Here is a 16860-nt window from a genome sequence, read left to right on the forward strand (position 1 = left end):
GTCCGAAAATTCATTTAGAAATTAGGAGTTTAGAAGACAGAAAGTGCCTCTTCATAGAAGCAACATTATAAATGGTATTACCTTCCTATAGTAGGTATAGGAATGCTGTTTGAGCCGTAATTTTACTAAACTATGGCAGAACAGTAAGGGGAGCATGAAAGTTAACAGCTTCAGGTTTAAACTGCATTTCTAGAAACATGTTCTAAAGCAGCAGGCAGAACTGTTGACTATCTCTGCAAATCCTCATTTTCACACTCCTCTTTTCCCCATGAGTCCGACTCCCGGTGGGAACATAAAGAAGGGAATCTGTACAAGTAGGTCAGGGCCTCTGGCCTCAGGAGAGGAGGAGGACCAGAAATGGGCAATATATTGAGCAGATCTCTGGCATGGGCAGAAGAAGAAGGACAGACACGGGTGAAACAATGTCTTCCATCTAGTAGGAGTGGGCTCTAGCTTGGGAGCCTTGGATTAGTGGCTCCCACGGGGGCAGGAGCCAGGTTGTAGTGGGGCGGGGGCAATGTTTCCAGGCCCTGGCTCCCAACCCCTCCTGGGCATGACTCTAGTTCTCAAATTGTCCTCACAAGAAGAGAGGCGATAGGTGCGAAAATGTTCAAATGTCTATCAATAGATGATACCTATTTTAGACACAATAATTCTGTCTCAAAAAGAAAAAAGCTCTATCGATTATATAAGCAGTATGGTACCATTTTTACTACTCCAAATATGTCTATTTGTGAGTTCCTTAAAATATAAATTGATGAAGAAATTGATTTTCACGACTGCTTCAGGCAGACAACGAGCTTGTATTCTAAGTGCACTAAAAAAATCAATGCCTCTACTAAACTTAGAAGCATTTAATAATGGGCTTCTTCTAAAGGTTAATAGAAATAGAAGTTGTTATTATACTTTACTGTTATCAACAACTTTAAATGAAAAATTAAAATATAAGGTGAATCAGTCCTTTCATTTTTAAAATGTCAGAAAATTTATGATTGAACTTATACTGAGTGCTGAGCCTAAAAGACCAGTACCCGAGAGACTGTGTAGCACTTACATGTGGCAATGTCAGTGAAAGGCATAAATCAAATGCATGTATAATGAAAATTTACCCTGTTTCCTCCATGATGCAGCCACCCCAGGATTCTGTGCAGTCACATTCTAGTCCAATGAAATAATAAAAAGCAACAGAAGAAAAGAAAAACAACAAAAGTCACATCTTTAATTTGCATTTCCACTTTTGAGATAAGTCCTTATTACCAATTCCATGTCATGTAGATACAGAATGTGAAATCGCACCAAACAAAATCTATTTCCATTCAATCAATATTTCTTTACATCCCTTCCAGAAGTATAGGTTATTTCCTAAGACAACAGCTGGCAAGATATAAAACTGTCACTTTCTTCATTTTTGTAACTCAGAAAACTCAACTGAGTTCCTAGTTCTAATGTTTAATGAAAAGTAGCCTGGTCTGGAAATGAAAAGCCTGAGTTCTAGACCAAGGTCTACCTGAGTTCTAGTTCAAGGTCTCCCTCATAGGCAAGTCCTGTAGGCAAGTGACCTAGTATTTCTTGGGTTTTAGTGTTTCCACCTTGAAAATGGAGAACAGCCTCTCTGCCTATCGCCCAGAGTGGTTCGAGGGCTCACACAAGATGAGCGCCAGCACGCGCTCTGTGAGCGGTCAAGCTCTACTGCACACATGTCGTGAATCATTCCTGAAACCTCCCCCAATAGAGCACATTGGAAGTTACAGGAGAGAATTCACTTGCTAGATTCAAAGCGAGGTTTGGCCGAGATTTGCAGAACACTATGCTCAAAGGTTTAGGAAAAGAGAGCGTTCTAAAATGTAAGTGTAAACTGTCACTGAAACTAAACAACAATCACGAACTCAACCGAGATGCCAGAGACTGACATACTGATACTGCAATGGGCTGTTCTTTTCATTTACTTTTTTTTTTCCTATTCTCTTTTCTATCATAGACAAAGATATTTTCAAAGAAAGGCTTCCAGATAGATTTTTTAAAAGTCAAAGTTCAGAACTAAAGAACTATCCACCTAAACAAACAAGTCACAAAGGAATGAAACATTTTAGGAAGGACCTACTCCAGGCATTGGTCCTAAACCCCTACTTCTCACCGCATCCCCTCACCCAACTCCATAACATCTCCCAGCTGACCCCAGCGCTGGCCTCTTCCAGGCTCCAGGGTTCCCAAACAAGGTCATAAACCTGGCCGTACTCCCTTCTGATTTTAAGGCCATCTATCCCAGCTGATGAAACACAAAACACCTCCTTTAATGTGTACTATGTGATTCCTTGGAAAGCAAATACTCTGAGCAAGATTCTCATAAATGAAAGTTTGTGGATATTTGCTAAATGCCACCAGACTTAATATACACATCAAGTGATGACTTAATATACCCATAAAGGGAATCAAGAAGCCCCGGATACATATTTTGTTTCAAATTTCCCTAACACTATGCATTAATAATAATTATTTGATAGTCATCAAAAAGGTATAAAATAAGTGTAGGATAATGTTATAGTAGGTTTTTGTCCTTCTCTTCCTTGGGGAGCTGAGGTGGGCAGGGAGACCTTTACTTTTAGCATCTGATATTTTCACAGAGGGGAGCAGACTTCCACTTAAGAGAATAATTTGAGGGAATACCTTGGTCCTTCCTTCCATGGCATCCCATTATGACTTTTTTGGGTCCTAGGCACTTTTGCCCCATGCCACAAGAAATGTATCAGAAATCGTATTTTACTACTTTCTTGGTCTAAAGAGAAATATAATCCAGGTTGGATTTTATTCTGATTTTTAAAGAAATTGAAATTTTTCATGGATTCCTAAAACTATTGTGGGCTTTGGATACTTTGCCACTGGAAGCTCAGCCCTGTCTTTCCATCTTCCTGTCCTCTGATTAATGAAGAAAGTGCCGTGAGCACTCACTGGCTGAGTTTCCCCACTGGACGGGGCCCCACTTGTGGCCCTGTTTGGATTTCCTTCTTGGCATGACCTGCCCATGAGAGGGGTATCCTCTACCCCCTGTTTCCAGGCTTAAAGGGCCCTCAAAGCAGGGCTGCCTATAGGGGAGCCTTCTTCTTGAACCTTCCTGATGGGACCATGTGGGTGAGTTCCAAGGTAGGTAGGTGGGAAAGTTTAATTAGAGTTGGAGGTCTTCTTTGACACCGGATCTAAGCTATTTCCTGATCCAGCTGCATTATTATTTTTTTTTAATTTCTTTTCAGCGTAACAGTATTCAGCTGCATCATTATGGACTCCCAATGGAACTTTTTTGACATGTAGTGTCTACACTCCACTGCTAAGAACACAGAGGGTGACGGTTCACTCTCTCCCTTAAACCCCAACACTCCGCAATGTGAGAAAGAGCTGCTCCTGTTCTGAGAAAGCGAGTATGATTTTATGAATTTCGAAGGGGAATATCTACAACCCAAACAGATTGGGAATTACCTGCAGTTGCTCATTTGATCACCTTTTTGAAGAGGAAGGAGGTACATTACAATTAAGCTCTAATGACTTAGGAATAAAAATTATTTGTTTATTATTGACTGGACATGCACTATACAGACAGAATGGCACATGAAAGTGAGTAAGAAGGTCAATGTACATACTTGGCTTTCTGCTAGAAGGTTCCCATTGGATTCCAAGGTTTTGAGCCAGGCTCTGCGATAATACTTGTGCCACTGCCATTGGAAGACCATACTGTTTTTCAGAGTTGAAAGTGTGTGGGAGACATTTGAGAGAGTGCACAAAGCTAGTTATTATTTCTTAATCATCACCACATATCATCTCAGTTCCCTAAGTAGAGCCTCACAGCATCAAAAGATGGCATATGCTCCTTATCACTTCTTCCTTGCAACTGGGCCCAAGAAGCAGAAAGCCTCTCTTCCTATGTGACGTCTCTCAGAACTTGATGTTCTCACATGGAAACATAAAATATAAGCCATAAAAGGCTATGCCCTGATTCAACTCATACCAAACCAAGAATAAACTCAACTTACTACAAGTATGCCAAGAAAGGTCTCAACTGAATGTTGGCTTTTGGGATTAGCTGGTATAATATATTCTGGCATTGATCAGGGTTTAGATACAGTTGGTTTGGCTTTTTGGGTGCTGTTGCCAGCTGGTGTAAGGATTTCCTTGATATAAATGAAGGTACTAGAATCCAAACAAAGAGACTAAGGAAATATTTGTTTCAATGAATTCTACAGAGGGATAGGTAGAAGGCATAAAGATGGAAAATTTACATAGAGAGAAAACAAAAATACTGATTAAACATAATCATAAACTCTTTGATTTAATTGAGTTAAATCTAACATGCGTAGGAGAGCATTATAGCTTAAAATTATCAGGAAAGGAATAGTAAGTTTATAAAAATTTATCCACAGAGGTGAAAAAAATATCTGGACCAATCTTTGGCATGCATTTGCCTGATAAACATGAAAAGCCATAATTATGAAATGAAGCAATACCTCTCTTCTAACACCAAAGACCACTTTGGGTTCCAATTACTAATATAAATCACTCATACCTTATTCTTATGTCATTGTCATTTTAAACAAGCCTAAGAGGGATGGAAACTAGGCCACAGGGAAGAAAGAGGTCAGATGCAAAGATAAAGCTCTACTTTAAGAAAATTGATCAAGTTTACCTCATTCACACCAACTCCCCTTGTGCGAGAACAGACACCTCCAAAGTAACTCAGACTGCTTCTCTTATAGTGGAATGTCATACGCCTAAAGAAAAAAAAGAAGTGCTCTCAGGAAACCAATGTAATGACCATCATATACACCCTCCCAAGACATGCCTACTCACTCTTCTACACTGAACACTCCAAAGTCATTCTCCCTCAAGAAATTGAAAATTATATTTTAAATACCTTTAGGTTTATGTTGTCATAAATACCTTTAAATTTATGTTATGTGAAGAAATCTCAGTTGAACAAACATTAATTGAGCACCTACTAAGCACTGGCTGATTATTATAAATTATGATAAATTTCTAAATTATTATACATTGCTGATTATCGACTGAGAGACAAGGAAGTAAAGAACTAAGGTGAGAGGCAAGGAAGGAAGAATCTGGTGGGTCTGATTCCAGGACAGAACACTGGATGAGTCCGAAAATAGCTTTGCCATGAATGGAGAAGGAAACCACCTAATATATCGAAAGACAGTATGGTCATCCTTTTCCTCACTGATAAAATCTCAATTTTATTCAATGGTTCACTTCCAAAGACTGTATTTCCTGGACTCTCTTGCAGCTCTGTGTGGCATGTGACTATGAGCAAATGATTCGTTGGTAAAATGGATATATGCATGCTTTCAGGAAATCTGCTTTAAAAGACCTGACTCAGCTGGAAAGAGAGCTCTTTTGCAATCCTCCCTGCCTGTATTCCTGGTGCCTGTAATAAAGGCTGATGCACCAGCAGCCACCTTGAATCATGAGTTGACCTGGAGGACGGAAAGTGTTAAAGTAAGAACGTGCTCTGAAAGTAAATCTTAACGACCATAGAACCACCACGCCAGCACCTGACAACTTACTTCCCTGCTACTTATATAACCAGAGAGAGGAATCAATTCAAGATCCGTACACCGACGTATAACTTAACAGATACAGTAAGGGGATAAAGATCAATGTCAACCTAAAGACTGCAGATACGTACGAGATGAGGTGCACGGCATCGGCATGCTGTTTCATACGCTGCCGATATTTGGAGAACTCATGGAGCATCTGCACAGGGTTGGTGGTGATCTCAATATGATCTTTCTCAGTCCAGGTCTCTACTGCGACCAGGACAACCCTGGTATTGAGCTGCTCCTTGTAAATCTGAGGGTATACAGGACAGGTGCAGGAGGAAAACACTGGGTCAAACATGCACAATCAGTGATTCAGAATCAGTGGAAGGACAGGAGGGGAGGTGAGAGGAGAACATGAGGCCACAATTAGCTCATCATAAAGAATGTTCTTAACTTTCTCATTTCCAAGAAAAAAATAAAGACAAAAAATGAAAGAAAAAACAATCACAAAATTCAGCTTCTCCTACAAGACTATTTTAATCCCAAATCAGCACATTCATTGGCCAGGCATCTGACTAGGGGATGGACAGTAGGAATGTCAAGATTCTATAGTCTGGACATCAATTCCAAGCAGGGTTCAGTAAAATCACTCCCAAAGAGTGGCTTGAGCCTGACCTATTGGCTCTGAGTAAGTGCAGTACCACCCGTCAGTCCTGCAGGATTGAAACAGATCACCAAATCCTTGCACCAGTGCCCAGGAACATGGCTGGCTTGTCCTTGGAGGCCCTCTGCCATGACACGTAAAAGAACACTGGGAAGAAATCCTAGATCTGGGCCAAAAGAGGGAAAAGCAGATTCATATCACCCACTTCCCCCTCACCGGTGGCCTTACTCCCTATATTTAAACTGTGTTTTTCTGTTCTCTTTCTTGACTTTTGGCCCAGTAGCTAAACAATTCACACAATTAAGCAATTTCAAAGACTGCTGTCATTTTGTCCTATTTTCAAGCTAATTAAGAAAATAATGGGTGATCTTTGAACACACAGAAGAAAAGGAATATCATCATGCCTAAATCAACCTGAGGCTATCGTGATTTTACAACAAGCTAGTTAAATGTAATGTCTTTTAAAAATTAGTTGGTCAGCTTCAGAACCTTGTATGACAACCCAAAATAAAAATTCCACTTTGCAAGAGGTGGTTCTGTTCAATCATGGTAGAATGACCAACACAGAGATGTTACCAAGTCATCAGCTTTGGCAACTTCTCTTTTCCATATTCACTTATAGCCTCCTCTGAGAAGACTGCTGACAAGAGCTGAAACTACAGAAGATTAATAAACCAGGTGTAAACTGGCTTTCAGAATTTCAGTCCCAACTCTATATGGTAGACTCTGCCCATCCGCCTGTATTACACCTTTACTCAACTGTGCCTACAGGTATGACATGTTGTGAGTATTTACATGATGAAAGGTTTGGGGACTATTTCGAAGGCAGTTCTTTGGAGGAAATAAGTATCATTTAGACAGTTGGCAATTCATAAAAAGTTGTGGTTTTTTCCCAGTTAAGAGGGAACATACCATAAATATCAGATAAAAATAGACTTAACTGAACAAAATAGCACTTTACATTAGAAAACAAAGTAGTGTGCTGTATTTAATCTAGGACCAGCCAAACTGAACTATTCATTGGAACACAACAAATAATGTTCACATCTACGTAATTCTACCTAAATCAGGAAACAGGAAGAAAATCTTAACCATTATTCTCTGTAGCTTAAAAATGAGACAGAAAAAAATATCAGTATGAACGATTTATAGAGCTAGAAGTCTTTGTAAGGAGATATAGAACTTACTCTTTCAAATTAATTTTATTTGGGGGACTGCGCTTAATTGTCCTCTAGACATAAAATCTGAAGCCTTCACTACTAAGAAAATAAATCTCAGTTCTTAAAAAAACATACTCCACTTGAATCAATTAGCTCTCTTATACTTAAGACAATAAGCTCAATTGGTCATCAGTAACAAAGTCTCTAGATCAAGTGTAATTTACGCTCTTTTTAACAGTTAATTTTCTCTAGTGTTTTTGTCCTTTGTCACCTTTTAGGTGACAAAGAGGTCTAGACATGACTTAGAAGCAAAAGTAATGCATCTTTTGGATACCGAGAATGACCCAACCATCCCCAAAACTCTGTTAATACTATTTTTCGTGAAGCAGAACACTATAATTTCTTAGCCAGATGAGCTTAAGGATTGTGTTTTTACTTTTGCCCAAGAAAGAACTAAAGTAAAAAGTAAACAAAGAAATATAAACCATCCCATCTTGGAAAAGTACGTTCAAGAAAACTGGGATACTTACAGAATCCACAAGGTTGACCACGGACTTTGCAAAGTTATTGGTGTGTGCATGAGAAGAACGATACTTCTTATACTGGGGGGAGAAGGATAAACCAGTCACTGCCAAATCATTATTTAATGTTAATTTCACATATCAGTAAAAGCAGACATTTCAAAGAAAGCAATAGTACATATGGGGATTAAAAATAGACAATTCTAAGTCCACCATATTGGATATGGTGGTGTTTATTAGGCAGCAAAACTCCATCTAAAACACCTGTACCAGTTCCAAGTATGGAGAGAACCTGTAGAAATCTGTGTGAGAAACTTTACACCTGAGAAATGAGTTGTTCACTCAGTCTTAATGTCTACAAATGCAATCTTCTTGTGTTCACTGAAACAACCTTCACAGTTTACGAGGGGCTTAGCCGAGAAATTTAGTCCCAAGTGGACACGCTTCTCCCCTTAAACTCAAGACCAGACACAGATCACGAAAATATCTTAGACAACACTTAGGTACTAGCCATGATATAGACTGCATTTCTTATACACATTCATATATTCTTTCAGAAGAATGTCTCCTCCAAGGAGGCCAGACAAAGCCTTTGCCTTTCAACTGTTCCAAGTCAGAACAAAGGAGGGACCAAATTAAAAATGAAGTGCATGATTACTTTAAGACTGTTTATGGTTATTTATGATTATTTAAGAAAATAAATAAAAATAAATTAATAAAATAATTCCATAACAACATCTGGAGGGCTACGGTTTTAGCAAAGAATACTGAACAGTATGTCTTTGAGAGGACATCTGAAAACTGATTGAAAACCACAGGGGGATCACGCCCTCTACTGAGGAAAAAGGAAAACATACTCAAAACTACTGAATCAGATTTGCACCATAAATCTTTCAAATCTGTCTTAAATCATAATCTCTAAAATAACACATCTTTCATAAAGATTAAACACAGTTCTACACTGGAAATCCATGAAATCCTTTTTTTCCCTCTTCTGCCCACTTTCACACTATAAATTTGTCAGGCTCCCTTCATTTCATTCTCTCTCTACCCCTGGTACTATGTTTTTAAAACAAAGATTATATGTCTTCATGCTTACATACCTGGTATTTATTTTTTATGATACTTTATACACTGACAACCCATGACAGATGTGCAATAAATCAGTACTGTTATTGGTAGTATTCACTAATTTATCACCATTTTTCATTTATAATATTTACTATAATGTGAATGTTTATATCCCCCCCAAATTCGTATGTTGAAATCCTAACTCCCGAAATGATGGTATTAAGAGGTGGCACCTTTGGGAGATACTTTGATCATAAGGTGGAATTCTAATGACGGGGATGAGTGCCTCAAAGGAAACTCCAGGGAGCTCCCTTGCTCCTTGTACCAGAGGAAGTGGGCACAGACCAAGGTGCTGCCTATGAATAGGGAAGCAGGTCCTCGCCGCCTGCTGGTACCATGATCTTGGGCTTCTCAGCCCCTAGAGGGGTGAGAAATAAACTTCTGTCATTCACAAGCCCACCTAGTCTGCAGTGTTCTGTTATCAAGGCCTGAATGGACTTGGACTCAGAATGAACTCAAACTTGATGTTACTACTGTCTCCATGCATCATGATCTGATCTAAACTGTCTCCAGGTGTTCTTTTATAGTAAACAACAATCTGTGCCTGTAACTGGGCCAAAAACATCATATTCATCTAAGTATCTTAGGGCACTTTAACAGGGTTTTCAAACCTTGCACAAAGAAATTGCTATAAAGAGCTAAGCATTTTAAGTTGTCCAGCAGATTCCACATACTAAAAAATTTCAAAGATTTTTTTAAAGATTTTATTTATTTATTTGACAGACAGAGATCACAAGTAGGCAGAGAAGCAGGCAGAGAGAGATCGGAGGAAGCAGACTCTCCGCTGTGCAGAGAGCCCGATGTGGGGCTCGATCCCAGGACCCTGGGATCATGACCTGAGCCGAAGGCAGAGGCTTTAACCCACTGAGCCACCCAGGCGCCCCTCAAAGATATTTTTTAAAGTAAAAGTAAAAGCCTCAACCTTAAGTCCCTTTGGGGTGATGAAAATAATATAAAAGTCTTGACATTAAGAAGCACACATTATAAAAAGAAAGGAAAAATATTAACTGACCCCTATTCTAAGGCAGTGGTATTATATACCTATGACAATTAATTTTCCTGTGCTTCGAACATTAATTTGTCCATTTTGGAGACTTCTTTTTGTAGAATAATGATCATGGGAACATAGGACATGCAAGTTAAAAATTAATAAAATGAAGTCTTTTTTGCTGTTGTGATGTTTTTCACTTATTTCATATTTGTAATCTCCATGCCTCTGATTTCCTTTATAGAAAGCTCCCTCTGCTGTGGGGTAAGTGAATGAGAAAGGTCAAGCATGGAAGCAAGAGTCCAGGTAAAAGATAATGAAGGTTGGACAGCTGCAGAGAGAAGTGAGTGGGTTCGCAGGGTTCGCAGGACGTGCTGATGTTATAGGATGTGGAAAATAGGAAAGAGAAGAATTAAAGATGACTCCTAGGTCTTGAACTTGAATAGCTGGCGGAGTAGAGGTGTCATTTAAAATAACAAGAAAGACTAGGCAAAGAGGAAGGAATCAAGAAAGTGCTGATTTAGAAATGTTAGAGATGCCTGTACAATACTGAACCTGGCAAGCAAGTAGACAGTTGGATACGTAAGTGTGGATTCAGGAGGCTAGAGGTATAAAGTAGAGAGCGATGAATTTAAAGTCATGATATATTTTTAAAGATTTCATTTATTCATTTATTTATTTATTTTGAGGGGCAGGGGCAGAGGCCAAGGGAGAGAGAGAGAATCCCCGGCATACTCCCCGCTCCCAATGTGGGGCTCTATCTCACGACCCCGAGATCATGACCTGAGACCAAACCAAGAGTTAGACACTTAACTGACTGAGCCACGCAGGCACCCCTAATATCCTATTACTTAAAGGTTGAAACTGGAAGTGTTCACATTGGGAAGAGTTATAGAGAGAAAAGAGAGCCCAAAACCAAGCTATGAGCACTCCGCTAATCTAGAGGCCAGATGCAAAAGCCTAAGAAAGAAGGGCCAGTGAGGTAGAAGAGCTGTTGTGTCAACAGAAGCCGAAAATATTTCACACAGGAGAGCGTAATCAACTGTGCTGCTGAGAGAGCACAAAAGAGGACACCCAAGATACTCACAAGATTTGTTCACTTGAAGTTCCACTTAACTGAGCAGCTAGGATTTACCAGGATCTATAGGTGTTTCTCCTACAGCAAATATTTCTCCTCACAACTCTTTGAGGTGGGTGTTATTAGACAATGTTAGAAAGGTGGACAGTGAAGTTCAGAGAAGACAAGGAACTTATCCAAGGTCACACAGCTGGAATTCAATGCCTACTTTGGGTTGAGATAGGAGATAAACTTTTTCAGTTAACAATTCTGATAAAATAGTTTATGTATATTCCCAAGAAATCATGGTTCTTGATGAGAACTCATAATTTGTTAATGTGCCCATAAAGGATAGTGGTTTTTAAATAGGGTTTAAATCGAGGCTTAAATTGAAAAATATTTGCGCTATAACACACTTGCTCTTGGACTTATACGTATGGATACAGCAAAAATGTAAGCAAAACTTTTTTCATGCACTTTAAGATATTTCAACCAATTTTCTATTAAAATAAGGCTTTTCATATTTATATTTAGTTCAAGTGACTCAAAGAAATATTTGCAGACCCTTATCAAGGCTATAATTGGCTCACAAATTGGGTTCCACCAGCCAACTACCAAGATGCTTTCTACAAAATTGAGGGATTTTCCTTTCCTAATTGAAAGCCACTGATAACATGATGCTTGTTCAAAATAAGGTGTCTGCCTTTTTTCAGGAAGCCAATATTAGGTTACTCTGAATTAAAGAGATTAGCTTGAATGTGAATGTAGGCAAAATGTTTCTATTTCCTGCATGAATAAGAAATAATTTTGCATACAAAGAAAGATGTGCAATCTCCATTTATGATAAAACTTACTTTCACAATTTGTGATCACTGAAAATAATTTACATTTAAAGTGCCAAATTTTACTTTGCCTTCCCGAACAATTACAACCCTTAAAGAAATTTGTTTTTTGGAAAAAAAAATAAAATTAGTGCTTGATTTTCCATCTGAGGGTGACAGTTATCAAAACAACTGCGTTGCCTCATCTAGCACAAAGAGTGTATAATGAGTCATTTCAAGGATGATCACTCTAAAACCCAACAGTAAAACTACAGGTATTAAAAAAAAACAGATGTTAATTATTCTAGTTCAGTTTTACTTTAAAAATGTGAACTTCAGGACTCCGATCCAAGTTCTGATTTACTACTTCCTTGTGGTAATCAAATTCAAAAACAATCTTCATTTTCTTCATTTCATATAAAGCACACCTTAAAAAAACTTTTTTCTCGCATCTCAAAAGAAAAAATCCTTATAAAATGACATACTTATGTGGGAGTTGGATGTATCCTGGCCTCAAAGCAAAAGGAATATGTTGTCTTGTTACTCCAGATATAATATTTATTTAAATAGTAGAAATCACCTTAGGTAATTTCTTTCTACTTTAAGTACTATTACTACTCAAAATTAAAACTTTTTATTTCATTTCTTACTATGTATTTCTTCCAAGTTTATCAGTGAAGATTACAGTTCTTTTCTTCTAGTTTCAAAGATAGATAACATATGATGACTAGTTCTCACTCAATTTTAATAATAATAATAATAATAATAAAACAATTACCAAGGTTTACCGTGAACAAATCTGATAGCATAAAGAAGATAACTTTATCACAGAATATATGGTATAATGTGCAGAAAATTTCCATATATGAAAATAATATTATAATGGGAAGGTGCTATTTTATATTCATAAGATAATGACAAGATTATTTAAATGCTTCCATTTAAAAGAAATAAAAAATAAATCCAAAGTATATAATATTTATAAAAAATTGCTGTTTCCAATTTATACAGTTACTGATACTTAATCTGACTGATAGCTTTATGTAACTTCCCACCAGAGTATGGTGGAACAGGAGATGCGGAGATACAAGTCATGGGTTGGAGAAGTGTTCTATTCATTCCCAGCTTTCTGTGAATGTACTTTGTGAATTTAAAGGCATTGCATGAATCATAATTATTCCTTCCACAACTTTAAAAGTATTTGCATAATGGATATTAGAAAAAGGGGAAGTATCTAATGCCATAATTTCACAACATGCCACAACGCTAAGGACTGAGAAGTACCTACAAGAAATCTCAATGTCCCAATCAACAAAAATAGTTCAGATGAAAAATTTTCTTGGGGTTTCAAGCAAAGTAATGTCCTTCTGAAACTCTTAGTTTAGCCTTTATTATCTAAAATGGTTGTCTATATATTTGGTTTTCCTTCCAACCAAAGAGGACCTCTCCTCTCCTTCTGCTAACATATATCAAGCAATATATTTAAAAGCTACTGGTAAATAAAATAAATCTGCATATATAATTAACAGGTATTCCATTTAATAATACTCAGCGTAACTAAACCAGTACTTAGCAAGTAACAGAAAATGTCTGCTAATGTAGAGAGTCAAATACAAGTTTACAAATAAATTAAGTCATATTTTTTAAATTTATGTTTCCAAGGCCTTTTCTTGAGTAGGTTCTACTAATTAGAATTGCATACTGTCATTTTACCCTATCACCTAATCACCTACCCTTTTACCCTATCACTAACCTAATTTTGTCTCCTTAAAGTAAAACAAGGACTTAATGATATATGCAAAGCAATGTGAATTCTTATTGCAATCTTTTACAAGTTTTTAACCCATAACTGACTTTAAATATTTCTTAAAATATTCTCATCTTTCCAGAAATATAACTCAGTTTTCATAAAAACAGCTACACTCTTAGTTTATATAATTTTTTACATTAAGTTATACAGTTACAAGAAGTACAACAAGCCTACACAGTCTGGGAGGCTCAGCAATGGGGCGCTGGAGTCAGGTCCCAACAGTTCACAAGAGCCAAATGGATGCAACTTTTCCCACTTCCTCATTTAGTGACCTCACTCCAGTAGCTTGAAATCAGCCATGATGGTAGTATTTACACTACAGCTATCAGCAAACATTATAAACCAAGGCTATTTTCCCCCACAGAGCTAGGTGTTAAACATTTAAGCACACCCCAAGTGTTGGTTATACTAGCAAACAGCCTATTGGACAAGACTCTTTAGAAAGCTCTAGGCTTCAGTCAACCTGTTTTGAAAGGGACACAATTAACTAAAACACGGGTAAGAAGGTTTCTGCTCAGGGGACCTGAGTGGCTCAGTCACTTAAGCATCTGCCTTCAACTCTGGTCATGATCCCTGGGCTCACTTCTCCCTCTCTTTCTGCCCCCTCTCCCTGGCTCATGCTTGCTTTTTCTCTCTCAAATAAATAAATGAAACCTTTAAAAAAAAGAAACTTTCTACTCTATTTTCAAGAACAGCCAATGGAGGCAGTAATTATTTTTCATGTCTCTTAAATGTTATTGAGATGACATATTAAATCACAGTTTACTTTGACATTAAGTAACACAATATTACTCATCTTTCCAAAATTTAAAGAAGATAAGTCATCAAAGACTGTCTCTTTGGACATGCTTTTATTATACATCTTCACTTCCTATAATTACATCTGCCACAAGTCATAATAATTTGTAAGAAAAAAATGTTCTCGGGATGCCTGGGTGGCTCAGTTAGTTAAGCGGCTGCCTTCGGCTCAGGTCATGATCCCAGCGTCCTGGGATGGAGTCCCACGTCGGGCTCCTTGCTCGGCAGGGAGCCTGCTTCTCCCTCTGCCTCTGCCTACCATTCCGCCTGCCTATGCTCGTGCTCTCTCTCTCTCCCTCTGACAAATAAATAAAAAAAAAGAAAAAAATGTTCTCGGAACAAAGACATGGAATAGTTAGAAAGTAGTGACCAAATACACAGATAAAGAAAAGTATAGCATAAGAATTTTAAATGAAGGTATGTAAAAGATGTCAAACAAATAGTTAAATCTATTCATTATAACCACTAAATATTCATCTGTTTATTTGAGTGGTGAAAATTCTATAAAGCCCAGTGTTTCCAAACACATGAAATAAATCAAGGCATTCAATAGTTCCAAAGAAATAAAGCATCTAAATATATTGGCCTTAATAAGTAACAAATGATGATTCAATATAAAGTGAAATGTATTCTTTCTTAAGCAAGCTTCTAGGTCTAAAACTCACTGATTTTTTTTTAAAGATTTTTGTATTTATTTGTAAGAGAGAGCATGAGAAGGGGGAGGATTAGAGGGAGAAGAAGACCCCTGCTGTGCAGGGAGCCCAGTGTGAGACTCCATCCTGGTACTTCCGGATCATGACCTGAGCCAAAGGCAGTCACCCAGCCAACCGAGCCACCCATGCGCCCCTCACTAATTCTTCATATTCTTACCGTTTTGTGATCATTAACAATCATAAGTTCCAAATATTTCATTTCTTCAAACACACCACGAGATGGCTGTGAAAAATAAAAATATGGTCAGAATGGTGGTGGATGTATCTATGATGCTATTAACTTGTGGACTGACTTTGAATTTCAAAAGAACTCTTTGTTGCCTGCTTTATAAACACCCTGGAAGAAGTTTGGTCAGCAAAATCAAAAACAGTGACTATAAAATGTGGATAAATGTTCAAGTATTCAGAAAAAAATTGTATTTAATTATCATTAAAATACTCATAAAAATAGAGAAAAGCCTGTGTTATTTTTTTTAAGATTTTTTTTTAAATTTTTAAGTAATCTCTACTCCCAACATGGGGCTCGAACTCACGACTCCAAGATCAAGAGTTGCACCCTCTGCCAACTGAGACAGACAGGCATCCCCAGTCCATGTTATTTTTATATGATTTTCATATATAAAAATACTCTAGAGAAAAGTGTACAGTATAATTCTGCTAAAATAAATCTCAACTTCTTTGGCATTAAAATGTGATAAAAACGATTCTTGCCTACTTAAAACTTCAAAGGAAATCTACTTAAAATTCATTTAATAAGAATGGCACAGTACATGTGGAACAGCTATCAATATAGTCAAAAGAAGCATTAACTCACTAGAGTGAAATTTTAATAATAATGTACTAAATCTTTACCACACGACTTCTCAAAGGAGCAAACATTGACAATTACTATTTTCTAAATGCTTCTAAATTTTGATTATTCCTTGACAATTTTAAGAGCAAGTACTAAGCATTTTAATTCTTTTTTCACAGTTGAAAAACCGATAATGACTCTATTTTTTATGCACAAGGTCACCGATCAGTTTATATTTGATAGGGGTGGAATGTAGTGAAATGTCAGTACTCTATATAAAACTTATTATTACCAACCACATCTTCAAGACTAAGAAAATAAAAGTCTCTAGGTAAAAAAACAAAATTTGTGTCCATAAGCATAAAGAGAGGATAATTTAACCTGTAACTAAGTTTCTGATGACTGGTGGTCTAATTTTTTCACAAAAAAATACATGCAGCAAAACATTATCTAAAATGTGCAATTTTCAGTATAATTACTCATTAAGTTATCTAGTAAATTACCATGTAATCTATATGCTGTGGAATTAATTCTTGGTTACATAGCATTCACTATGTAATTACAAAACAGTCCCCATCATTACAGCTTTCTAATCTATTATGAAAAAGACTAGGAACATAATTCCAGTTACAAAGCTCCTATACATTTATCAATACATGGGAGCTATACTACAGTCGCTGATTATATAATTATATGATTCTTATTTAGTAACTGTCATGAGACTAATGGTCAAATAGATCCTCAGGAAAACATATCCAGCTTCAAATTTTGGTAAAACAGAGCTTTCAGTTTGAAAGAACTGCAAACAAGCATCATTAGCCAACATTTCAAAACCTAACACTTCTCCTTACCCTTTTGGGTGAACAA

The 16860-nt window shown here is 37.2% G+C and overlaps 1 protein-coding gene across 2 annotated transcripts in view; it reads right to left on the bottom strand.

The window, feature by feature from the left end:
- ADAM23 (ADAM metallopeptidase domain 23) overlaps positions 1–16860 on the bottom strand; it is a 163427-nt gene that overhangs the window by 40802 nt on the left and 105765 nt on the right. For both annotated transcript variants that reach the window (XM_032859976.1, XM_032859977.1), the window contains exons 9-14: positions 15358–15423; positions 7892–7963; positions 5684–5847; positions 4670–4754; positions 3630–3720; positions 1110–1158 (exon numbers count right to left, since the gene is read on the bottom strand). In XM_032859976.1, the coding sequence (XP_032715867.1) occupies positions 1110–1158; positions 3630–3720; positions 4670–4754; positions 5684–5847; positions 7892–7963; positions 15358–15423 (527 nt within the window). The remainder of the gene's footprint in view (positions 1–1109; positions 1159–3629; positions 3721–4669; positions 4755–5683; positions 5848–7891; positions 7964–15357; positions 15424–16860) is intronic.

Source organism: Lontra canadensis, unplaced genomic scaffold (genome assembly GCF_010015895.1).
Source record: "Lontra canadensis isolate GAN:19392208 unplaced genomic scaffold, GSC_riverotter_1.0 scaffold18, whole genome shotgun sequence".
Classification (NCBI taxonomy): Eukaryota; Metazoa; Chordata; class Mammalia; order Carnivora; family Mustelidae; genus Lontra; species Lontra canadensis.